This window comes from Culex pipiens, chromosome 3, assembly GCF_016801865.2.
Source record: "Culex pipiens pallens isolate TS chromosome 3, TS_CPP_V2, whole genome shotgun sequence".
Taxonomy (NCBI): Eukaryota; Metazoa; Arthropoda; class Insecta; order Diptera; family Culicidae; genus Culex; species Culex pipiens.
In genome coordinates, this window is record NC_068939.1 from 136,103,981 (window position 1) to 136,130,270 (window position 26,290).

Here is a 26,290-nt window from a genome sequence, read left to right on the forward strand (position 1 = left end):
TGTTGGTTTGGGATTGCTGTTTGATCTTTTATCCAAGTACGATCATCTGGTTCATCCAGTTGCGTTGATCATGCTAGGATTGATTAGTCAATGTACCTTGACGGAAGAACTTGATAACTTAAAACAGGAGCTGCATACCTCAGTACATTTTTTAGGACAACTAGTCAGATCTTCACGTCAAGATCAGTTCACCCAGGAGATTTGCGCTCATCTATCCTTAGATAGTCTTGATCTTCTAATGATGGAATCTTATCAAGAGGATCTTCGTCCAGCATGCACGTTCGTCAGAAAACTACCCAAAATCGAACAAAGAATTCAATGCTGTACATCCCTCCTCCAAAAGCTGGATTCTGAGGACCACTGCTCAGAACACGGAATCATAATATTGGCGAATCTCATCAAATCAACCATGGATCTCCCGAACTTCCAAGTCGCCACGAATGCCAACGAACTGATCACGCTCAAAAGCCAACTTCCACCACCAATAATCGACATATTTTGGCACGAAGTCCGACTCAAGTTTGGCCAGTATTACATGGAGGTCAAATCCACTGCCGTTCACCGTAACTTCAACCACGGAATGGATTGGGACTACCTGTCCAGTAAGGCCGGAAGGCACGAGTTCATCCCGTTCAACCACGGAGAAGAGTTCGAGCTTAGGAACGTGACCACGCAGCTGCGCTTGGTCGAAAAGGATCAGCATTTGAGGTGGTCTGCCGGGGAAGGAGATCGGTGGCAGTTGGTGCCAAAACGAAACCAGCGATTCTGGATCCGTAATATCCGCACGGGGAACTACGTTTGCTCTTGCATGGCGCATGGGTTCGGATCGTTGGACGCGGATACCGAGAATGCGATTGCGATCAAGTTTCGGTGCTTGCGGGTAGATGGGGACGAAGAAGAAGAAGGTGGACATTTTGATGTTGAGATTAGCAAATTTGAGCTGGAACGGGAGTCTTCAGAATGTAAGATGATGTAATGCGTCGAGAAGCTATGATTGAACGATATTTGAAAAAAATATTTCAAATTATAATTCAGCTAAAAATAAGTCTAAACCAATAAAAAAAATCAGTTGAAGTTTTAAGAGCAGTTTAAGAATAGTATTTTTTATCCCTTGTTAGCCAAACATATTTTTTATCCCTTGTAAGCCAAACATATTTTAAATTTCTGTTAATATCCATATTGTTGCAGTCCAGACTTCATTATCCAAAGTGGATTTTTTACAAAGGACTTCGGATAATCGCTTGGATAATCGAGTATGCGTATTTAGAAGGCATAACAATATTATGTAGCTTCTGTGTGAGGGTAGATTCAACAACATATTTTATTGTTCATTATTAACAGAAGCAAACTTTGATGTTATTGCAATTATAAAACAATGTTCAGATTTACTTGGTGTATCCTAAGATTGATTATACAATTTTACACCCACATGCACTCATGGTAGTTCCAGTGATCGACTAAAATTTTAATTCAAAATTTTGTTAGGGTTAAATGATACCTTTGGTTCTCTTAAAATGTTAAATATTCTTCAAAAGGTTTACACATGATCAACAAAATTTGGAACAGGCCATGAAAAAATACTAACGAATACGAATAATTCTCCAAAGTTCCTAAAATAATAAAAAAAAAGTTTAAAACTATTTAAATGATATTGAAACATAATCAAATAAAATAATTAATAATATCTTCTTATATATATAAGAAGAAATGAAAAAAAAACTGTTAATGTAAGGTAAAAAAGTAAAAAAATAATCCAACCACCCGGGCAGACGGTAATAACAAAAATCATGCCATTTCAATAACAAATATTTTTAAAATAACAGAAAGTGCTATGGAATTTTCTGGAAAATCCATTTTTGCATAATTGTTAAATATCAGTTCATGTTTTCAACAAAATTTGTTATTCGTCTGATATTGATTGAAAGCCAAAATTACTTTGGAATAACATTTTTTGTTATGGAAGTATACCTCCAACTGTTATTGGGATGGTCGAATATTTTTTTTAAAATAACAAAAAATAATAACATTGATTTGTTCGAAGTATAACTAAAAGTATTATGAGTCCATTATTCCAAAAACAATCCAATAACAAAAAAATCATAACGACGAATAACAAATCTTGTTATAAATGATATAAAATTTTATTGGTCTAATATTTTCAAATATCAAAAAATGTTATTCCCAAGTTAATTCCGTCTGCTCGGGCAGGAAAAATAGAAGATTTTTTACAAAATATGTTATTTTATTAAAAATGAACTAATCATCAAACTTTATTTAACAGTTACTTACACATATTTAAACTAAATAGTTTCAAGTTATCGTTTGTCAATCCACCTACAACTTATCGTTGCTCACAGTCCACCATATAGCACTCTGTCATCCACGTGCTCGCATGTATTCGTGAAGGCAAGTATGTTTCGATTTTCTTCGTGCTGCGTATAACTTTCTACGCGAAACGTCAAAAAGGTTATCAAGTTTTCGAAAACTGGCTCTCCACGACGCAAGAGAGAGGTAGAGAGGTGGTGATGGTGTTGGTGCGCCAAGAAGAGATCCACAAAAGTCAAATAATACCTTCTGAACACACCACACAGGACAGAAAGACCAGAGTTTGTTCAGAGATTACACAAAATTTTCTTTGATTTTGCTGGGCATGAGATTGGCCAAGTGATCGTGGATCCGCGCTTTGCGGATTGGTTTCGTTCGGCTAGGGTTTAATTCTGGGCATCCGGGTGTTGTACGGATTCCGAGGAGTGCGCGCGGAGTACGCAGCTATTGCGACGGATCAAATTTCAACCTTCGGACAGGGTGCGGAGTGTATATTCACAGCAGTTCACCAGGAAGAGTATAAAGAATAAGACGTCACCATGAAGAAGAAGGTACGTGATAATGTTTTTGTCTGCAGTTGAAGGCCTAGAATTGCACAATGCAGTCTGCTTCTGTCCGAGGAATGTGGGATGCTGCCTTGGCATATGGTGGAGCATATTTGAAGCAAATGTGGGGATGACTAATGCCAAAGGATTTCCTTCTTTTAGGTTCTACTGATGGGCAAGAGTGGCTCGGGCAAGACCAGCATGCGGTCCATCATCTTTGCCAACTATATCGCACGGGATACCAGAAGACTTGGGGCGACAAGTAAGTTGACGTTGAATTTAGGTTCAATTTATCTTTAATTTACCTACAAATACCTAAAAGAAAAGAAATGAGTTCGCCGTTCTTCCGCATTTGTACCGACACATACACAACTGATAATCATAATCCGGATACGATCCGAACATTGAAAGCCTGTACCGAGCTCTAGGATGCTCAAAACTTCAATGTTATGTACCAAAACTTACGCAAAGATCTGGCCTACACGCCAGTGATGTTGAAAGTAAACGCATTTGGGGGCAAAGTGCCTTTAAACTGACATTTTTTTTAAGAGTGACGTTTTACGAGGTAAATTCCATTTAAAATTCAAGTGCAAAGCGTCAGCTTCTGATGCGTCCACGCCGTACCGGAACACATCCCTGAATGTCCACCAAAATATGATTTTTGTTACATATATGTACTCTATAACTTTGTACATGTTGAAAATGTTTTACATCAACCCAATTGGTGATAGTTTGTATAACATCAATTGAGATTTTTTGACTATCACAAAACTATTAGAAAAAACTGCTTTTGCTCAAAAAGTTAAATCCGTAGGCTTATAGCCCATGAAATTCCCTACCGTTTGACCTGAGAGAGTATGGGTGTTTGAGGTTGTTGCAAAAATATATTGGAGTTTTAAATATATGAATTTTTACTGTAATTTACAAAAGCTATGAGAAAAAATTAAACCGATCTTGAATGTTTATATCGCTCGGGTAGTAATTTGACCCCTTTTTTCTTAAAAATCTTATAAATACTAGTAAAATTGACCAAATTGGATGCTTCCGGTTGCAAAAGTTCCAGATTTGCCTATATTTTTAGCTGTAAGATGGGACACAAATATGGTCCATTTTTACCGGAGACATTCCGGATGCCGTTGGGGTACTTCAACTCTCTTATTTTGGGTATGGGCGTTTTGGGTCAATATAACAAAAACTTTTCCACAAAACAAGGCCAGAAATGATACAAAACTTGAAGGCATCGTCCGAATACATTATCTTGGATAAATAAATGGCACGATTAATACCATCGGGGCACCGGAACAGTTTCCTATAAGAAACTGTGAATTAAACTAATGTCGATTGGTGACCAATTGGAACCGGCTATGGTTCCTCGTAGGACATAACTATTTCAATTGTTTTTTTCATTAAATATTACACTCTCAAAAATAACCCTGCAAAGTTAAAAAAAAACCGAAATTTTAAAATGCAAAATTTGGTTCTAAATACAAAATGACCTTTTATATATTCCTCAAAAATATTCCTTAAACAGATATGTTCCAATAATTTTTACAGTTCAGTAATGGAACATGGTAGAGTTTTTAAAACATTTTTTTTGATGAAATATACGTGTAGAATGGCCCATTAGGTTGTAATATTATTGTATGGAAAAAAATAAAGTTATCCAAATTTAGTGAACACAGCGCTTTTTCAGTTCCTTTTGGGGTCCTAAACAACTCCCCAAAGTTTGGGACCGATTGGTTATGTCCACACTTTGCGCAAAGCGATTCAATTTTCCATACAAATTTGTATGGAGAAACCCATTTTTTGGATTTTGATATTTAACAAATCCACGTTTCATGCTATATCGAAACCGGACTCATATTCATATGCTCTGAAATGTGCTCTACAACTTTCCCCAAGAGAGTATGGTGTTAGCTTGCCCCTAAAAAAGATACAGCGTGCTCAAAACTCGTCTAAAACGTGTTTTTGCTCGAAAATCACGTTTTAGACGAGTTTTGAGGACGCTATATCTTCTTTCAGGAGCAAGTTAGCACTATACACTCTTCGGCAAATTTGTAGAGCACATTCCAGAGCATCCGAATATGAGTCCGGTTTTGATATAGCATGAAACGTGGATTTGATAAATATGAAAATAAAAAAAATGGTTTTCCCCATACAAATTTATATGGAAAATTGAATCGCTTTGTGCAAAGTGAGGACTTAGGAGGAGTTGTTTAGGACCCCAAAAGGAACTGAAAAAACTAACTTAATCCACCTATGTGGTTGATGCCTTCCTCCCTTTTTACCAAAAATGGGTCATCATTTTTTTAGATCCAGAAAAAAAGAACACAATGTATAACTTATGTGGTCATAACTCGAGACAGGGTTGCCAGATCTTCAATGTTTTGTTTTCTTTGGAAAGGCCTTTCAATTACCTAACCAACGATGTACAAAATGTACATAAATATCACTTAAGTGGTCATAACTCGAGACAGGGTTGACAGATCTTCAATGTCTTGGACTCATTGGAAAGGCCTTTCAATTATCTAACCAACGATGGGTCGGATGATGGATCCAGACATAGTTTACATACATTTAAGTGAGATCCGGCATCAAAAAAGTACAAATATATCACTTAAGTGGTCATAACTCGAGACAGGGTTGCCAGATCTTCAATGTCTTGGACTCATTGGAAAGGCCTTTCAATTACCTATCCAACGATGGGTCGGATGATGGATCCGGACATAGTTTACATGCATTTAAGTGAGATCCGGCTTTAAAAAAGTACATAAATATCACTTAAGTGGTCATAACTCGAGACAGGGTTGCCAGATCTTCAATGTTTTGTACTCATTTGAACGATGGGTCGGATGATCGATCCGGACATAGTTTACAAACATTTAAGTGAGATCCGGCTTCAAAAAGTACAAAAATATAACTTAAGTGGTCATAACTCGAGACAGGGTTGCCAGATCTTCAATGTTTTGTACTCATTGGAAAGGCCTTTCAATTACCTATCCAACGATGGGTCGGATGATGGATCCGGACATAGTTTACATACATTTAAGTGAGATCCGGCTTCAAAAATGTACATAAATATCACTTAAGTGGTCATAACTCGAGACAGGGTTGCCAGATCTTCAATGTTTTGTACTCATTGGAAAGGTCTTTCAATTACCTATCCAACGATGGGTCGGATGATGGATCTCATATTCATATGCTCTGAAATGTGCTCTACAACTTTCCCCAAGAGAGTATGGTGTTAGCTTGCCCCTAAAAAAGATACAGCGTGCTCAAAACTCGTCTAAAACGTGTTTTTGCTCGAAAATCACGTTTTAGACGAGTTTTGAGGACGCTATATCTTCTTTCAGGAGCAAGTTAGCACTATACACTCTTCGGCAAATTTGTAGAGCACATTCCAGAGCATCCGAATATGAGTCCGGTTTTGATATAGCATGAAACGTGGATTTGATAAATATGAAAATAAAAAAAATGGTTTTCCCCATACAAATTTATATGGAAAATTGAATCGCTTTGTGCAAAGTGAGGACTTAGGAGGAGTTGTTTAGGACCCCAAAAGGAACTGAAAAAACTAACTTAATCCACCTATGTGGTTGATGCCTTCCTCCCTTTTTACCAAAAATGGGTCATCATTTTTTTAGATCCAGAAAAAAAGAACACAATGTATAACTTATGTGGTCATAACTCGAGACAGGGTTGCCAGATCTTCAATGTTTTGTTTTCTTTGGAAAGGCCTTTCAATTACCTAACCAACGATGTACAAAATGTACATAAATATCACTTAAGTGGTCATAACTCGAGACAGGGTTGACAGATCTTCAATGTCTTGGACTCATTGGAAAGGCCTTTCAATTATCTAACCAACGATGGGTCGGATGATGGATCCAGACATAGTTTACATACATTTAAGTGAGATCCGGCATCAAAAAAGTACAAATATATCACTTAAGTGGTCATAACTCGAGACAGGGTTGCCAGATCTTCAATGTCTTGGACTCATTGGAAAGGCCTTTCAATTACCTATCCAACGATGGGTCGGATGATGGATCCGGACATAGTTTACATGCATTTAAGTGAGATCCGGCTTTAAAAAAGTACATAAATATCACTTAAGTGGTCATAACTCGAGACAGGGTTGCCAGATCTTCAATGTTTTGTACTCATTTGAACGATGGGTCGGATGATCGATCCGGACATAGTTTACAAACATTTAAGTGAGATCCGGCTTCAAAAAGTACAAAAATATAACTTAAGTGGTCATAACTCGAGACAGGGTTGCCAGATCTTCAATGTTTTGTACTCATTGGAAAGGCCTTTCAATTACCTATCCAACGATGGGTCGGATGATGGATCCGGACATAGTTTACATACATTTAAGTGAGATCCGGCTTCAAAAATGTACATAAATATCACTTAAGTGGTCATAACTCGAGACAGGGTTGCCAGATCTTCAATGTTTTGTACTCATTGGAAAGGTCTTTCAATTACCTATCCAACGATGGGTCGGATGATGGATCTCATATTCATATGCTCTGAAATGTGCTCTACAACTTTCCCCAAGAGAGTATGGTGTTAGCTTGCCCCTAAAAAAGATACAGCGTGCTCAAAACTCGTCTAAAACGTGTTTTTGCTCGAAAATCACGTTTTAGACGAGTTTTGAGGACGCTATATCTTCTTTCAGGAGCAAGTTAGCACTATACACTCTTCGGCAAATTTGTAGAGCACATTCCAGAGCATCCGAATATGAGTCCGGTTTTGATATAGCATGAAACGTGGATTTGATAAATATGAAAATAAAAAAAATGGTTTTCCCCATACAAATTTATATGGAAAATTGAATCGCTTTGTGCAAAGTGAGGACTTAGGAGGAGTTGTTTAGGACCCCAAAAGGAACTGAAAAAACTAACTTAATCCACCTATGTGGTTGATGCCTTCCTCCCTTTTTACCAAAAATGGGTCATCATTTTTTTAGATCCAGAAAAAAAGAACACAATGTATAACTTATGTGGTCATAACTCGAGACAGGGTTGCCAGATCTTCAATGTTTTGTTTTCTTTGGAAAGGCCTTTCAATTACCTAACCAACGATGTACAAAATGTACATAAATATCACTTAAGTGGTCATAACTCGAGACAGGGTTGACAGATCTTCAATGTCTTGGACTCATTGGAAAGGCCTTTCAATTATCTAACCAACGATGGGTCGGATGATGGATCCAGACATAGTTTACATACATTTAAGTGAGATCCGGCATCAAAAAAGTACAAATATATCACTTAAGTGGTCATAACTCGAGACAGGGTTGCCAGATCTTCAATGTCTTGGACTCATTGGAAAGGCCTTTCAATTACCTATCCAACGATGGGTCGGATGATGGATCCGGACATAGTTTACATGCATTTAAGTGAGATCCGGCTTTAAAAAAGTACATAAATATCACTTAAGTGGTCATAACTCGAGACAGGGTTGCCAGATCTTCAATGTTTTGTACTCATTTGAACGATGGGTCGGATGATCGATCCGGACATAGTTTACAAACATTTAAGTGAGATCCGGCTTCAAAAAGTACAAAAATATAACTTAAGTGGTCATAACTCGAGACAGGGTTGCCAGATCTTCAATGTTTTGTACTCATTGGAAAGGCCTTTCAATTACCTATCCAACGATGGGTCGGATGATGGATCCGGACATAGTTTACATACATTTAAGTGAGATCCGGCTTCAAAAATGTACATAAATATCACTTAAGTGGTCATAACTCGAGACAGGGTTGCCAGATCTTCAATGTTTTGTACTCATTGGAAAGGTCTTTCAATTACCTATCCAACGATGGGTCGGATGATGGATCCGGACATAGTTTACATACATTTAAGTGAGATCCGGCTTCAAAAAGTACATCAATATCACTTAAGTGGTGATAACTCGAGACAGGGTTGCCAGATCTTCAATGTTTTGTACTCATTTGAACGATGGGTCGGATGATGGATCCGGACATAGTTTACAAACATTTAAGTGAGATCCGGCTTCAAAAAGTACAAAAATATAACTTAAGTGGTCATAACTCGAGACAGGGTTGCCAGATCTTCAATGTTTTGTACTCATTGGAAAGGCCTTTCAATTATCTTACCAACGATGGGTCGGATGATGGATCCAGACATAGTTTACATACATTTAAGTGAGATCCGGGTATTTGTGAAAACACATTTTTATACATGACTTTTGAACTACTTATCAAAACTTCAAACAATTCAATAGCGATGTATGGGACTCTAAACCAAGTCGAATGCAACTAGTTCGATCAAAATCGGTTCAGCCAGTGCTGAGAAAACTCAGTGAGAATTTTGGTCACATACATACATACACACACACACATACACACACACACATACACAAAATGAAGGTGCCTGACTATTTGTGCAGGATCTTGAAGAGCTACTTCGAGAACCGCGTGCTGGTCTACGACACTGCCGATGGACAAAAAACCGTTGTTGTTACCGCGGGAGTTCCGCAGGGATCCATTCTGGGTTCAGCACTGTGGAACGGAATGTATGACGGAGTGTTGACACTGGGACTACCCAACGGCGTAGAGATTGTTGGCTTTGCAGACGACATAGTGCTGACGGTAACCGGCGAAAATGTCGAGGAGGTCGAAGTGCTGGCTATGGAGGCAATCGCAATGATCGAGAACTGGATGCTCGGGGTAAAGCTGCGGATCGCTCACCACAAGACGGAGATGGTGCTGGTTAGTAACCACAAGAAGGTGCAGCAGGCCCAGATACACGTTGGAGAACACGTCGTGCACTCGAAGAGAGCGCTCAAGTACCTCGGGGTGATGGTGGATGACCGGCTGAACTTCAACAGCCACGTCGATTACGCCTGCGAGAAGGCGGCTAAGGCGATCATGGCACTGTCGAGGATGATGCCGAACAACGCTGGACCCAGGAGCAGTAGGCGCCGCCTCTTGGCAAGTGTCGCGACGTCCATACTTAGGTACGGCGGACCGGTATGGTGGACGGCGCTGGGGACGAAGCGAAATCGAGCGCTGCTCGACAGAACGCAGAGACTGATGGCCATGCGGGTTGCAAGCGCGTACAGGACCATTTCGTCGGAAGCAGTTGGCGTCATAGCCGGAATGATCCCCATCGGCATCACACTGGAGGAGGACACCGTGCGCTACACCCGGAGAGGCACGAGAGGTATTCGGGAAGCTGCGAGAGCAGAATCGCTGGCAAGGTGGCAACGTGAGTGGGACACCACGGAGAAAGGCAGATGGACGCATCGGCTTATCCCGTCCGTATCCACGTGGGTGAGCAGAAGGCATGGAGAGGTCACCTTCCACCTCACACAGTTCCTGTCGGGCCATGGCTGCTTCAGGAAGTACCTGCACAGGTTTGGACATGCAGAGTCTCCTCTCTGTCCGGACTGCGTCGATTGCGAGGAAACACCGGAGCACGTGGTGTTCGCCTGCCCTCGCTTCGAGGTAGCGCGAAGCGAAATGCTGGCCATTATCGGAGCGGACACCAGCCCGGATAATGTGGTGCGAAGAATGTGCAGCGACATCGCCAAGTGGAATGCGGTCGTCGGAGCGGTGACGCAGATCACTTCGGCTCTCCAGCGGAAATGGAGAGACGATCAGAGGAGGAACGACTAGGAGCCTAGTCGAAAACCCACGAGTGTGGCTGTGAAGGAGAGCACGTTATGATGGTCGGCTCTACCAAATCGGTACACGTCTCGATGGTCACAGGAGTCGAGAACCCACGAGTGTGGCTGTGAAGGAGAGCACGTTATGACGGTTGGCTCTACCAAATCGGTACACGTCTCGATGGTCCAAGGAGAGGGCTGCATATGACTAGCCGATCAAAAGCAACGCGATTCTTGGGCGCGGTTAAACCCTCGCATGGACTCATATGTATGTGGAACAGGAAATGGTTCTAGTACCCGGCATGGATCCTGTAAGTAGACTAGTGCAGAAAATGCAACGCCTCCCCCCGAAGTTATACCGAAAGGTGGTCCCGGGGGGACAAGGGCACGGCGTTCAAGGACTGGTTTAGTGGGTCGGGAAAACTCCTTTTTTTTTGTTTTCCCAACCCCACACTACCTGAGTAATGAATTCTCAGGTGTCTGGTAGCAGATTCCGACCTTGTAAAAAAAAAAAAAAAACACACACACATACACACACACATACACACACACATACACACATACACACATACACATACACACACATACACACACATACACATACACACACATACACACATACACATACACACACACACACACACACACACACACACACACACACACACACACACACACACACATACACACACACAGACATTTGTTCAGTTTTCGATTCTGAGTAGATATGTACACATGTACATGTACACCCTAATGGTTCATTTATCATCCAGAAGTGCTCTAGGGCCATACTAATCACATGGTGTTTAAATCTAGAACTAGTGTTTTTATTTTGAATAACGGTTTTCTGGACACCGTGCTCTAAAATCCTGAGTGTGAGGACAGGTTTGGCGGTATCATTTTAAAGAGAAATAACTCAGTAAAAAGTAAACATTTCCAGACAATCAAACCATGAATCATTTATTCTCTCAAATCAGTTATTAGTAACGATCAAAACAATTGAATTTCCGTCAGCATCGCCACATGCAAAATGTACAAAATCCACACCAACGCGTACGCCACCAGAAGAAACGCTGCCGTCGGAATCATGATCGCCACGGTCAGCACGTACTCCAGCTCGATCCCTCGTACCTTAAACCCCTTCAGGTGTCTCCCGAACCACGCGTGCTTCTTCGGACCCTCGGACGTTCCCAGTGTGGCCAGATATCCGATCCAAATCGAACCGAGCTGCCGTTCGGTTTGGTCTTTGAGCAGTTGAAACAGCTTGATGGTCTGCTTCAGCACCAGCTCGGTCAGCACGAATCCGATGGCCACCGAAACCAGCGTCAGCACGTTCCAGTAGAAACTGTCGTAAATTTTGCTCAGTTTTGATGGAGAATCCGTCACGCTTGTCGTGGATACCTTGGGCTGGGTTGGGACCGGTTCAGCTGGAGCCGTTAGGGTCACGTTCGGACTGGTTAGCTGTGGGCTGGCTACGGGTGTCGACTCTGGGTCTCGTCCGCGAGTCGGAGTGACCTTATCTCGCTGGATCAAATTCACCAGTCGGTTCATCTTGGAGGTGCCACGTCGAGTGATGCTTCCGGCGTCCGAATAGATGTCCGACCCGAGTTCCGACTGGGCTTCCTCGTCCAGGTCCGAGTCCAGATCTCGTTCGCCGGGCGTTAGACGGGACCGTCCTGTTACTCCGTTGGAAGAAGTCATCCGCGGGGTGGGCACTCGCCGGTTAAAAATCTCCTCCAGTTCGGAGTTTGGCAGCGGGAGCCGGCGCTGATCGGATGAGGGTTCCGGCGATGCCGCCGGTTGTAATTTGGTAAAGATGAGCTTGTTCTGGCGGCAGCGCTCATACAGCGAGTCCATGTCGAACGTGGGGGTAAAAATGACAGTTTAGGTAGAGGGAATGCGGATGTGGTTGCTTGGATTAGGATTACGATAAGAATTTTGATTTAGAATCTCAAAGATTTTCCTCTTTCCAGTCGATGTCGAGCACTCGCACGTGCGCTTCCTGGGCAACCTGGTGCTCAACCTGTGGGACTGCGGAGGCCAGGAATCGTTCATGGAGCAGTACTTCGCCTCCCAGAAGGACAACATCTTCCGCAACGTGGAGGTGTTGATCTACGTGTTCGACGTGGAGAGCCGCGAGCTGGACAAGGACATGCACTACTATCAGTCGTGTCTGGAGGCGATCCTGCAGAACTCGCCGGATGCAAAGATCTTCTGTTTGGTTCACAAGATGGATCTGGTGGCGGAGGAGCAGCGTGATATTATCTTTAAGGAGCGCGAAGAGGACCTGAAGCGGCTATCGAAGCCACTGGAGTGCACGGCCTTCCGGACGAGCATCTGGGACGAAACGCTGTACCGCGCGTGGAGTAGTATCGTGTACCAGCTGATCCCGAATGTCAAGGCGCTGGAGCACTCGCTGAACTACTTTGCCAACGTGGTGGACGCCGACGAGGTGTTGCTGTTCGAGCGGGCGACCTTCCTGGTGATCTCGCACTGTCAGCGAAAGCAGCACAGGGACAGTCACCGGTTTGAGAAGGTGTCCAACATCATCAAACAGTTCAAATTGTCCTGCTCGAAGCTGGGCGCCAAGTTCTCCTCCATGGAAGTACGAAACAGCATATTCGCGGCCTTCATCGATACCTTCACGAGCAACACGTACGTCATGGTCATCATGTCGGACCCGTCGATCCCTTCCGAGGCTACGTTGATCAACATCCGGAACGCGCGGAAATACTTCGAAGAGCTGGAGAATCCCAACAACAGTCTGAGCGCGAGCAATGCCATCCATTCGGCGGCCAACCACGCGGCGGCAGCCCACGGCATGGTCAACGGCGGTTCGTCCAACTACTACAGCCATCATCAGCAGCACCAGCAGCTTCAGCAACAGTTCCTTCAGCAGCAACAGCAGCAGCAATACCACAACGCCAACAACCCGTATCACTGATATTTAATCAAGAAGAAGTACTTCTATTTCAAGTAACGTTCCGTTGACGATCTTCCCCAGGTTATCTGCTCCTCTACAAAAAACGCGCTACCCCCGCCAAATCAGTCTGGTCGACCCCCCCAAAATCCAACCCCAAGCGTGCGCGTTCTCCGTAGATCAAATCAAAACTCAGTCCGCAAGGACTTAAAAAGATTAACCGATGAGTTTTAGTTTATCCAATTCACTGTTATGTAATATTTTAATGTTTAAGAACGATGTTTATCAACCTCCCCTCCCTTCCCCACAAAAAATAACGAATTGTACTGTTAACTGAGTCATTGCTTGAACTCGCAATTGATTTGATCTTGTTTTTACCACTTTCCGTTGACTTGCGATGTTTGGTTTCGCTTAGCATCGAGGATGAATTTAAACAAAAAAAAACCCGAATCAGGCAAACGATAGGATCAAACCACAACACTGTTACAAGTGATTAACGCGAGAAAAGGGATTGTATAATATTGAACAAAGCAAATTTGTAGGTCGCAATGAGGAAATAAAGAGTTTTTATAAGGAAAAGATGTGTGAGTTAGCTTATATTACGAAGAAAGATATCCCAAACTAGAGTTTGAATATCAAAATCAAACCATCCACATTAACGACCCCCGGGTCATTTGTGGTCTCTATTGGAAGTTTCTGCTCGAACCTAGGTGTCCGAAGGCTTGAATGGGGAGAGCACCCAAACATCTTTTTACTCCAAAGAACCTTCCACCCCAGTGTTTGAACTGACGATCTTTGGATTGCGTGTCCAACCGCCGCCAACGATTCCACCGGAGTAGGCTTGGTTTAGTGTGTTGTTTGTACTTATGGCATGGAGACGACTCCTACACCTGGAATGACTTAACGGCCTAACAACCAAGGCCGGGACCGACATTTTACTTCCTCATCTGATGGAAGGTTGCAGCAGATGGGAATCGAACCCAGAATCATCCGCTTACAAAGCGGACAGCGTAACCATTCGGCCACGCACTGCCACTAATATTGAATATACCTTACCCAAATCCCATCGTAAATAAGTAACATTCTCATCCCATTCACCTAAGATCTTCAAACCGACATGGCGGGCGTCATTGGTGGCTATCGACTGTTATTGTTAGCAGCCAGTCAAGTTTTGACATGCATTTATGCATGATATTGAATTATTAAAGCGAGATTTCCAGTCATTTTTTTATCAGGAAAAAAAATGTCGACTGGATTAGTGAAAATTTTATGTTTCATGATAATTTCTTCGTCTTATTTTTTTTTGTAAAATTACGATTACTCGTGGTAGTTACAAGCAAATCCCTTATATTATATATTTTTTGTAATTGTTTGCTCTACAACTTTACACTTTAAAAAAAATTAAGATTAAAAATTTGGTTAAAAAATATCTTTCTGGGTTAACATAGATTCGAAAAGTACATTGAATTTCCCTTAAAATTGGCAGAGTTTTAAAACTTTTGTTGCGTTTTTTCGATAAAAAATACGTTTTTTTGAATTTTGAGCACACTATCAAATCGGGCGTCCAATTTTTCATAAAAGTCCCTTTGGCACAAAATTTCTATCTCATAACCTTTTCAGGCTGCAAATTATTTAAAATATATTTTTCCCATGTTCAAAAGTAGAAGAGGTCGTATCGCCCCTCCACCACAAGATATCAAAAAATGTACCTCGGATTCGTGATCAGGAACAAATGTTACCCCTTAGGACAAAGTTTAACGCAAATAACTTTTCCCAATTTTGATTCGATTTCGTGTGAGTTGGTAGAGAATTACCCATATTCAAAAGGAAAATGATGAATCCGTCGATTCCTGAATGAATCAGTGTGCCTAACAACTAATTTCCCATATAGTAAAAATGATTTGTGATATAGTTAACTGTACCATTAATAGTTTTTACAATATGGGAAATTAATTTTTAGGCACACCGATTTTTATTAGGGTTTGCCATTTTTCTGAACAAAAATTCCGCCGTAGAATAGCTCTCATTTCATGGTACCAAATATCAGAGTGTTTTGTAGAACAAACATAAGATAAAACAAATCGGCAATTTTTGTTCTACAAAACACGCCATAAACAGACAATCGACAAATAAAATTTTAGTAAAATATGGATCAAAACTCGAATTTGATGTCAAAGCAAGAAAATGAAAAAAATCATGATATTTTAGGCGTGACAATTCTTTTTTTACATTTTTATGTACTTGGTTCCCAAAAAATATGATTTCGAACAATTTTGTTTTTTTTTTAATGGTAAAAATCTTAAAAAGGACTTGACGCAAATCTTCAGCAACGATACCACTTATCTTTAGCGATACTTGCATACTTACTTACTTATCGTTTAGCCACCTTCCCTAACATTCAGACGTGCATCCGCTCTAACTCTTCTTTTAGAAGAACTTGTTTGACATTTCGCGTAGATGATTCCCAAAATGTTGTGCCAGTGATTAGCGTACCATACGCTTATCTTTTAGGCTCCCGAAGATCCGGAGAGATTTTATTGAAAACCAAGCGAGATGAAGGGGAAAGAACCTTTAAAAGCTCCCAAAGAACTTTTAAGAAGTTCTCCTTGAGAGCTTATGAGCACATTCACATGAAAACAGAGCTAACATATTTGTTTTACAATTAACCAATGTTTTCTACACTTTATAAATGTTAAAAAAACAAGTCGTTAACAAAGGGCAACAAGCATAACATTACTTTAAATGGAAATGCCATTTAGAATAAGCCGAGTGCTGTTAAGAAGAGCTCTTAGTGCCGATGCATGTCTGCTTACATCAATCAAAAGATTACGTGAAAAGCTTCAATTGATCAATATTCTGAAATTTTCAGCATTGGACTGTTCTAAAATTTTGAATGGCTGCAACAAAAAGAAACTTTTCGTTAGAAAATGTTTTCGAAATGTTCAAGCGTTTGCTGTGAAGGGGTAACCTATCACATGTTACGTTTGCATGAAGCCAACCATTTCAAAATAATAAGTTCAGCAAGAAAAAAAGTCAAACAAAATTGTTAACGAACCTTGATCTATTTACATTGCTTAGCTTTAAATATTCAATTTAAAGATTTGGTAATTGATTTAGTTTGTTTTGTACACTTATTTCAGGTTTATTGGACGACCGTCATCAGGGGTGACATTGGGTCCGAAACAGTAGCGTGACCAGGCTCTGACAGAAGAGGGGCACACGCATGGAATTTTTTTGATTACGTCGTTTGTGAATGACCTCCCCCCAAATCTTGAGCAAATTTCAGTCGAGGGCAAAGTTTTACAGAGCTATAATTTTTTTTCTAAAACCTGACTTTGTATGAGTGTATTTTTAGAACGTAACTATCACTGATTACGAAACATAACTGAGAGTTTTTCATAACCGAAATTGATTAAAACACATTTTCTTATCAGTACCCCCGATCAAGCTGATTGACTCGTCGAGACTTTGCTCCTTAATACTATCTATACGTAGCTCGCTCTGCACGCGATTCCAACGCCACGAAGGAAAAGAAAGTAAGAAACAAACTGATAAGCGATAAGCGCTTATGCTAACCCCGGGACTGATATTAGTAACTGTCGAACGTTGAAACGGAAAACACCCATCCCGTTGGTGCGTGCGTGCGTGAGTTATCTTTGGACGTAACCTTGTGACACTTTGGGGCACGCCTCCTCTCCGGCGCCGTCCGATGACCTTGGCCGCTGCATGAACCGTGCTGAACCCGTGTCCACTTGTGTCGCCTTGCATCTATTAGTTGACCGTTGCGAGCTTGTTGACGTGAAAGTGAAGTCAACGCCGCGCCGTCCGTGTGACGTAATTATCGGCCGTATTGGTCGTCGTAGTCGTCCAGTCGTTGTGTGTTCATAACTTATAAACCGACATCGTCTTGATACGAGCGGCCAGCACGTGCATCACTGCCTGTATTGGTGAAGCTCTCCAAGCACAAGCTGTGTGTCTGCCACACGAACTCCTCTACTAGTCGCACTCAATGTTTACAGTCAATTGGAGCTGCTGACTTGCAGGTCACCGCGAAGAAGTGTGTTTGTCGGACCCATTACCAGCGATTTCGGGATGATTTCGTTAATAAATCTATTTGTACGCTAATTTTAGACTGTCCAAAATGGAGTGATACATCGGCAACAACCGGAGAATGCCATCCACCGAAACCAAACGCACTGTGAACGCTGCTGTCTACTAGTTTTACGTCGCCTTAAAGTTAGTTTGTACCTCTACAAAGTGTAGCTGTGAGTCATGGATCGAATACTGCGAGGAGTGATGCGGTATCGCAACACCACCCGCGAGCAGATGGTGAAGGAGTTTCAGAAAGTCCGGGACAATCCACAGGTGAGTTCTAGGTCGAGCGCTTGGAACGCGGTCTGCTGTCGGCGTTCTTGTAGTGCTTCGCACGTTCAGCGAGAGTGATGCGCTGATAACCGAGCAGTTGTTTGTGTTTTGAGGCATGCGCAGTTTGATTGGTTGAGGAAAGTATTTTATTGTAGACGTTTAGGGCGAAATCTTAAAAGTTTGCTGTCGTTTTTTAACAGGGGAAAAAATATGTTTTTTTTTTCAGTATTTCCTATATAACAGCATAATTTACAAAACAACTTATATTTTTAATTGATTTATCAGATGCCATTATGTATTTGAAGCTTTTTATTGTGATTGAAAAGCCCTAATTGGGTTATTACACTATAATCACTAGATGATAACCTCTTACCCAAGTATGTAGTATCATAATTCAAAAAATAATAAAAAAAATATTGGTTATGTAGTCCGACTACATTTATGTGCCCTTTTAATTCAAATTTGACCAAATTTCATGCAGTTATTTCTGCCAAAATTACACACAAAGTCATCTTTTACCTCGATAGTGAATGTCTGAGAGGTTTTAAGTTAAACCATTTTTTAGGAAAAAATTACGAGGTACATAAAAAGATTATAAAAAGTAATCACTGTTTTTGCAGATCGAAAAAGAGTCACTGACAGTTTAACTTTTGTAACAAATAATCAACGATAATAACAATCTCTTACTTGAAACTCAACATGCGCATTTTGTTTATAACTGAGTACAAGAAATCAAAGTGTTGCATTTAAAATAATTGAAACTAACAAAAAATGTCGAAAGAAGTTGCAACAAATTTGAAATAATCATTGATTATAATTGATTATAATATAATTATAATTATTAGAGTTAGTGAAATTTCACGATTTCGCGGACAGCGTGAAATCCGCGAAATTTGGCTTTTTCCGTGAAATCCCGTGAAATTTTATGTTTGTGTGAAAATGTATCGATTTTTCTTCTTTTTATCAAACTCGAAAAGGAATAAAAATAATCTTATGAACTACTGTATAATTAAGCGAGTTTAATTACTTATATAGGGTTGGTGATTTTTGACGATTTCGTGAACGGCGAGGAATTCGTAAAATTTATCAATTTTCTTAAATCATTTTTTAAAATAACATTATCAACTTAATAAATATTTCATCCAACAAGACTATTACATTAACTTTTATTAGTTTTCAATTAAAAAGCTTGAATATATATGTATATCAAGTTGATATGAACCATTTGAAGAAATGTTCAGATTTTTGAGTTTTTTAAGTAACTAAATTTAGTAATATTTTCATCGCTGTATTACAAAATTTACTGCTATTTTATTTGAAAGGTATAGTTTTGCAAGAAATTAAGCTTTTTTCTATTCAAAATAAAATGAAGAGTATTTTTTATCTTTGGAATCACATTTTAACAAACATATCAAATTTTCTATTTGGGCCTGTTTAATTATAACAATATTTGTTTATTTGGGTGGATGATTCTCGCGAAAGTAAACAAATATTAGTTTTTCTGTTTTCTTTTCTCATTTAGAATAACAATTTGTTGAAAATTATATTATTTTTGCAAATTGTCAAATTAGGCTTTTGAAAAGTGAGCTAAAACCCTTAAAAAATATGTTAAATGGGCTAAATTTCAAAGAAAATTCAATATATTTTACTTATTTTGACCAGAGAAAATTGTTAAAATCTTGCTTCGATATTAAATTCAATAAAATGTAAAATGATGTAACAGAAACAAATTATTGAAAACATTCATTCTTTATTAGTCAAATATTAAAAGAGCAGTTCAGTCAATGAGAATACGCGTGCCCTACATTTTGTTTCAAAATATTATTCATAAACCAGGAGGATTTTTTTTTTTGAAAATAAGAAGTGTTGTTTGTGTCGCATTCAAATTTAGTGAAGATTTTTTTAGTTTAGGCTGGTACAAATATTTTTAAAAGTTTTTGTCACCCCCCCCCCCCCCTTCAAAATTGGCCCGAAAAATCAGGGGGCAAAAAATTATGTTTACAATAAACTTCAAAATTTCAATGAAAATTCAAGTGCAACCCTAGCATGTTTGGGTTTATTAAAAAATCTTAAGATTTTTTGAAAATTTTCGATGCAAAATCTTTTTTTTCGATACAATTTTTGTTTTTGACAGATCTTAGATTTTTTGAAAACTAATGATTGCAAAACAACTGAACTAGTGTAAAATGCATTTTAAACCACTATTTTCATTTAAATGTGAAGACTATGGCTTGTTATTTAATTTTTTTTTGCCCCTCCCCTTGACCTCGGCCAGGGCCGAGGGACAAAAACTTTTTTGAATATTTGCATCGGCCTTATTGAAGAATAATATATAATGAAGCATAAAAAGTAGTTTCTGTGATTAAAACATAGATTTTTCAGAGTCATTTCAACATTTTTCAAGTTCCGCGAAATTTGCGTGAAATTTTGTGTTTTGAAATTGAGGACCCCGTGAAATTTGCATTTTTTGAGCGTGAAAAATCACTAAGCCTAATAATTATCATTGATTAATTATTCATGTTGATGTTGATTTTAGGTAAACTATTTTGATATCATTGCAAATTATTGTTGAACAAATCTCAAGAATTCAGTACAAAAATGAATTATTAAAAAAATGTATAGAACAAAATATAGGACTTAAATTTATTTTTCAAATATTATTAAAAAAAACAGAATCAAAATATTATCAACTGGTGTGAATTTTCTCATACTGTATGTCTCACGCCAATATGACGGAAAGTGATAATTATTGCAAATCAATGTACCTTAAGCACTGCCTTAAAGGAGCTCTGGCTCACTGGCACGTGCTGCAGTATTAATGAAAAATGTAAAGATCGATGAAAAGATGAGAGGGCATGTAGCCCTACTCCATAAAAAAAGAAATAATCAGAATATGAAAAATAAGACAAACCGAGCCTAACTCCGAATAGAGTAGGTGAATGTAAATTACAAATTTCCAGGTTAACATATTTTTCATGTCACAGCTATTTGAAAAGGACATCTCAAGCGTCCTTTCCTTGAAGAAATTGTTTAGATACATTGATTTGCTCTCCTTCAGCCATGACGTGATGTCTATGTACGTCTTAAAAAAAAAATGTTTCGTTTAAAATTGTCATTAAAAAAACAAGGTGCCTGTCACTGTGCTTCTTACAAATGTCAGCCTGAAAGTGAGCAAATTGAATTTTAATGTTCAATAGATCATTAAGGCCAGATTTCTTTTAGTTATTCAGTCAAAAATAACAATTTAATATTTAAATTTATTAGCTTTGAAAAAAATATTTTCAAATTTGAGGTTAAGCAAATATATCCAAATTTACTTACAAAACTGTTCTTCTCAAAATGCCTCTAAAACTGAAGATATTTTTTGATTTCTGTTTCCATAACGTATAAAACTTGTAACCTAGAAACTATTTTCCGTTTATTTGCTTTACTTTACTTTTACTTAACTTATTTTTCTTGAGAAAAACATGACGCTTAGAGAGTATTTAAATAATCCTATTTATCTATGTTTTAAAAATAATTTACCAATAATAGTTAACTAACTTTTGAAACATTTAAAATATGTGGAGTCGGAGTCGGAGCCAACCATTTGTTGAAAGCTGGAGTCGGAGTCGGAGTCGGAGCCAACCATTTGTTTAAAGCCGGAGCCGGAGTCGGAGTCGGAGTCAGCTAATTTGAGAAAGCCGGAGTCGGAGTCGGAGTCGGAGTCGTTTGAAATATGACCCGACTCCACAGCCCTGACCATAACATTATTTAATATTTCCATGCCTGTGTCCCTTTTGTATTTGCTGCGTTGTTGTTGTTTTAAAGTTTTTCAAATTAGCTAGTACCCCCCCTTTCAAAACCCTTTCAAAATCGGCATGATAAATCAGAGGGCCAAAAAAATGTTTTTTTTCTTCAAAAAACTTCAAAATTTTAATGGAAATTCAAGTGCAATCAGCTGGATTTTACAGCCTTTCCTTAGTAAAATAAGGAAGTCAAAAAAAAAAAACGACAATTTTTAACATCACAACTCCCAACCCCCAAAAAAAGTTGGAACGGTAACTTCAATTCGCTGGATTTCGGGCATATCTCAATCAATCGGAACGATTCTTTTTTGAGTGGATGATCCTAGAACTTTGCAAACTCAATTTTTTAATACAAAATATATTTGTTCAAAGTCGCATAAATAAATATATAGTTGCTGAGAAATGTCTTTAAAGTGTTGTTTCTGGAGTTGATTTATCAAAAAATAAATCAATTTGTAGGAAAAATAGTTGTTTTCAGCATCAAAATGATCTTAAAAATCTTATTTCGAAAGTTTACATCTTTTTTTGGAAATTGGTTCAGATGTCTGATTTCCATTTTGTCAAAGCTGATCATACACACTAAGATTTTTTTACAGTACTCGGTAAATTTTTTACCGAAATCTCAACAGCCGAGCGCTCGGTAGTCAGCTCGGTAAAACTATTTTTTAATGAGTACTCAGTAAAACATATTTTGACCATGGAAGGGATGATTTGCCGACAGCTCGGTAAAATTTACCGAGTATTCAGTTAAAGTTATTTTGACAGAAGCTGGGGCATTGTACTGAAGACTCGGTAATATTTACCGAACTCTCAGTTTTCAGTATTTTACATATTTAAAGATATCGTCACTTGGGTTCTTTATTGTGACACATCCAAACTGATTACATCCGACGTGTCACAAAATAGTACAAAAGCGACGATATTGAAAATAGGATACTTGAGAAGAAGATACAATTATTTAATATTTTTTCTGCTTTATGTTGTGAATAGAGATCGTATCGAATCGTTGGATGACTTGAGGTTTACTGTTCAAATCTTTTTCAGCTAGTGGTTCCGAGACGCTGGCTGTCTCTTCCGGTTCGATTACTTCCGATTCGTCCACAGTTTGTGGTACTGCGTGTTTTTCCCCAAAGCTCGCAAAGTTCAAGAATCGTATGTTACACTTTGGAAAAGTGCAATCGTAGAAGACCATCTCATCCTGAATGTCACCAACTTTAAGATGAAATGACATGTGGTGGCAAAAATCCGGACACAACTCGTTCACAAATGCAAGATTTAATGTCTGCCACCTAAAAAACAGTAAAAAAAGGAGTTTGAAAAACTGACGCAAAACATCCACTTGAGACGAGTCAATTTTTTGAAGATCGTTCGATATTCCATTCATTTTATTCACCTTCGCTGCAAAATCACTTCATTTATACCTATAATCCGATGGAAAACCACGCGAGCAGCCGAAGCGTCGAATATTTTGCTTAACAATGGCGGTAAATGGCAACGAAATGTCAAAATAAATTTCACTGAGCTTCTCGGTTAAATTTTACTGAGTGCGCTGTAAACATGTCAAGTTTTACTGGGTTACCGGTATTTTTTTACCGAGTTTGAATGAATTACTAGAAATTTCAGTTTACTGAGGAATTACGGCAAAAAAACAACCGAGTTACGGTATTTTTTACCGATTACAGTAAAATACTCTACATTTTTTCAGTAAAATGATTTTAGTTTACCGGTTGCTTGGTAAAACTCAAGTTTTACTGCGCAATTTCGGTAAAAAAATTACCGAGCAACGCGCTCCTGATTTAGTGTGTACCCTAAAAAAAAGGATTAATTTCCCGTTTAATGCAACTGTGTGGATCGAAATTTGTCATTTTTTTTCGCAAAGATACAGCATTAAGAATTGCCGTGACAACCTTTTTGTAAAAAAATGCGAAACTTAAAGCGGATGCAAAAAAACAGCTTAACTTTTTTTTCAAAAACTAATGACGGCATTTGAGTCAGCAGTCAATTTTTCGTTTAAACATGAAACAATCTTATTGATGTTGATAAGCAAAGAGGTCAAATCTTAATCCCAAAGTTGATTACTATGGCTATTTTAACGAACTTTAATAATATGTAAAAATATTGAGGTGTTTTCTTGAAAAAACTAAAAAAATGATACGTCCTACCGTTGTAACGCCACGGCAGAATGTGTCATATACTCTGTCATCATAATAATATGTACATAATTTCAAAGTTAAAAGAATCAATGAATAAAAATTTCAAATGAATCAATACATCGCAGAAAACACAATGTTTCAAAAAATTGTACAGAAATATTTCGAATTGAAATTCTACCTATAAATTGATTGCAGCCCAAAGCGGTGTTCTTCACCTGCATGGACAGTCGGATGATCCCCACCCGGTACACGGACACGCACGTGGGCGATATGTTCGTGGTGCGAAACGCGGGCAATCTGGTCCCGCACGCCGAACACTTCCAGGACGAGTACTTTAGCTGCGAACCGGCAGCGCTGGAGCTGGGCTGCGTGGTCAACAACATCAAGCACATCATCGTGTGCGGCCACAGCGATTGCAAAGCCATGAACTTGCTGTATCAGCTGCGGGATCCGCAGTTTGCTTCGAGGGTAAGTTAATTTAGTTGATTTCTTTGATCAGACCAATTTATAAATTCATCTAATTTCAGAAAAATCGTCGAATTTCCCCGCTCCGGGCCTGGCTCTGCGAGCACGCCGACACGAGTTTGGAAAAGTTCCAAAACCTGCAGGAAACCGGCCTCGACAAACCCATCATATTCTCGTCGGAAACGCCTCTGCGGAAGTTTGTGGCGTACATCGATCCGGAGAACCAGTTCGCCATCGAGGACAAGCTGTCCCAGGTGAACACGCTGCAGCAGATCGAGAACATTGCCTCGTACGGTTTTCTGAAGAAGCGGCTCGAATCGCACGATCTGCACATCCACGCGCTGTGGTTCGACATCTACACGGGTGATATCTACTACTTTAGCCGCAACTCGAAGCGATTCATTCCGGTCGATGAGACCACCATCGAGCGGCTGCTGAAAGAGGTCAACCAGTTCTATTCGTGATGGAGTTGGTGGGAAGCTCGAAGTTACAAGATGTCTAGGTTAGAAATTGTGTCAAGATTTGTTGCTTGTTTTGCTTGAAACTGGAAGCTTTTATACAACCTTATTTTTCGAATGATATTTTCTTAATTGTAATATAATAAACTAGCCTTATGCCATAGTCTCTTTCTCTATGATGGCCAGTAGAAGTGTTTACTAGAAGGCCCTTTGTGATTCTTGAGGCAGAAACTTGGCGTTTGTAGCAGTACTAGTCGGTTCTGAAGTGATACCTCAAGGCAGCCGAGAACATCCATGGCGTGTGGCCATGGAGAGTAATTTCCCTGTGGTTCCGGTCCCGCTTCGATCATCGTAATCAGAAATCTAAGAAGGTGCTTCTGGTCAACTGGCTGAAACGTCGACGTCGTTGCTGCAGATTCTTTGAGATGATGATCGTAACATCTTCAAATCAAGTCGGACGTATTCAGCTCATCTGATTGAAGATCTGAAGATTTGAAAAACTCTTGAAGATTGGGATTTAAGGATACCAGATTCGGTGAACCCGTTTCTTTATTAATACAAATATTCTTTCACTTACTCAGGCTAGACACACACGCCACTAAAGTCAAACCACGCCAATATAACTAAATACGCTGTAGGTTACTACCCTGGTCGTTCGCTGTGAGTGTTCGATTGCCGGCTAGCCGGTTCGGCTATGGGTAGTATGCTTATTAATTTTGCGACATCTCATACCCTTAATGTCGTAACGGTTAAACAAGGGCGTCTGTGAGATGTGTCCCTACACCCGTTACAAATTTCCGTTGCTTTGGGGATGGGATGGGAAAATTCTTTTGATTCAAGCACTGGTATTTGTAACAACAAAATTCGTACAAAAAAATATATGTACGTGGGTGTACAGATTACTGAACATAAGATGACGAACTGTTTAATCAAGCGAACACCTGTGAACTGGACCAAGCTGCCAGTGGGTATGAGAATTATTCATTCATTCATTCATTCATTGTAATATAATAAACTAGCCTTAGATATATGAAACATATTGCTTCTATTTTTCTCAAAATAACCTTTTCACGAATTCGTCGCTGTGGTGCTATCTTGTCGCACGTAGCTTTTTGACGTTCTGAATCATTCACGTTTTAATGTTTGACCTTGAATAAATAAAAAAATAGAGCACGCAATGTAAACAATAACTAACACGTTTTGTTTGGTTCACCATTATGTTCTTGGTCTCGAAGTTTGGGTGAAATTGGTTGCCGGAGTCCCGAGTTAAAAATACAAATGTTTACGGCAGTCGTGCATGCACGTGTGTCAAACGCGTTCTGACCTGAAACCTCTTTGGCCAGTTGTCGCCCTTACATCAATTTTCAGGGTGTGTCAAGATAGCAAGACAAGATTGAAACTTCTTTCATATGAAGAGTCACAGCATTGTACAGAGTTTTCTTTTTGGTTTTTATTAAATATCACAGGATTGAAATCGAATTTTGGGGATCTGTATTGGTCAAAATGTGAGGCATTGTGAGCTGCAAAAAATGGTGTTCTGAACTCAATTTGGCCCAAAATGCAAGATAGCATGACAACGACGAATAAACCATGTTTTCTGTTCGAGAGCAGTTTTCACTCTCGCTGT

The 26,290-nt window shown here is 39.4% G+C and overlaps 2 protein-coding genes across 2 annotated transcripts; both read left to right on the forward strand.

Moving 5' to 3' along the window:
• Positions 1-2,503: 2,503 nt before the first annotated feature.
• LOC120413772 (ras-related GTP-binding protein A) lies at positions 2,504-14,015 on the forward strand. Its single transcript, XM_039574708.2, has 3 exons — positions 2,504-2,876; positions 3,033-3,132; positions 12,488-14,015. Exons 1-3 carry the CDS (start codon positions 2,865-2,867, stop codon positions 13,456-13,458), a joined length of 1,083 nt encoding a protein of 360 aa, XP_039430642.1. The 5' UTR covers positions 2,504-2,864; the 3' UTR covers positions 13,459-14,015.
• A 2,997-nt stretch (positions 14,016-17,012) lies between these two features.
• Positions 17,013-24,772, forward strand: LOC120413773 (beta carbonic anhydrase 1). The gene is made up of 4 exons (XM_052710567.1): positions 17,013-17,491; positions 17,566-17,799; positions 23,936-24,208; positions 24,268-24,772. Exons 2-4 carry the CDS (start codon positions 17,707-17,709, stop codon positions 24,667-24,669), a joined length of 768 nt encoding a protein of 255 aa, XP_052566527.1. The 5' UTR covers positions 17,013-17,491; positions 17,566-17,706; the 3' UTR covers positions 24,670-24,772.
• The last annotated feature ends 1,518 nt before the right edge of the window (positions 24,773-26,290 follow it).

Bases quoted from the DNA above. Each gene is read 5' to 3' on its own strand.
- LOC120413773 (XM_052710567.1), top strand. From the start codon at position 17,707: ATGGATCGAATACTGCGAGGAGTGATGCGGTATCGCAACACCACCCGC. The intron at 17,800-23,935 runs GTGAGTTCTAGG...AATTGATTGCAG, and splicing joins AAGTCCGGGACAATCCACAG to CCCAAAGCGGTGTTCTTCAC. The intron at 24,209-24,267 runs GTAAGTTAATTT...ATCTAATTTCAG, and splicing joins ATCCGCAGTTTGCTTCGAGG to AAAAATCGTCGAATTTCCCC.
- LOC120413772 (XM_039574708.2), top strand. The intron at 3,133-12,487 runs GTAAGTTGACGT...TCCTCTTTCCAG, and splicing joins CAGAAGACTTGGGGCGACAA to TCGATGTCGAGCACTCGCAC.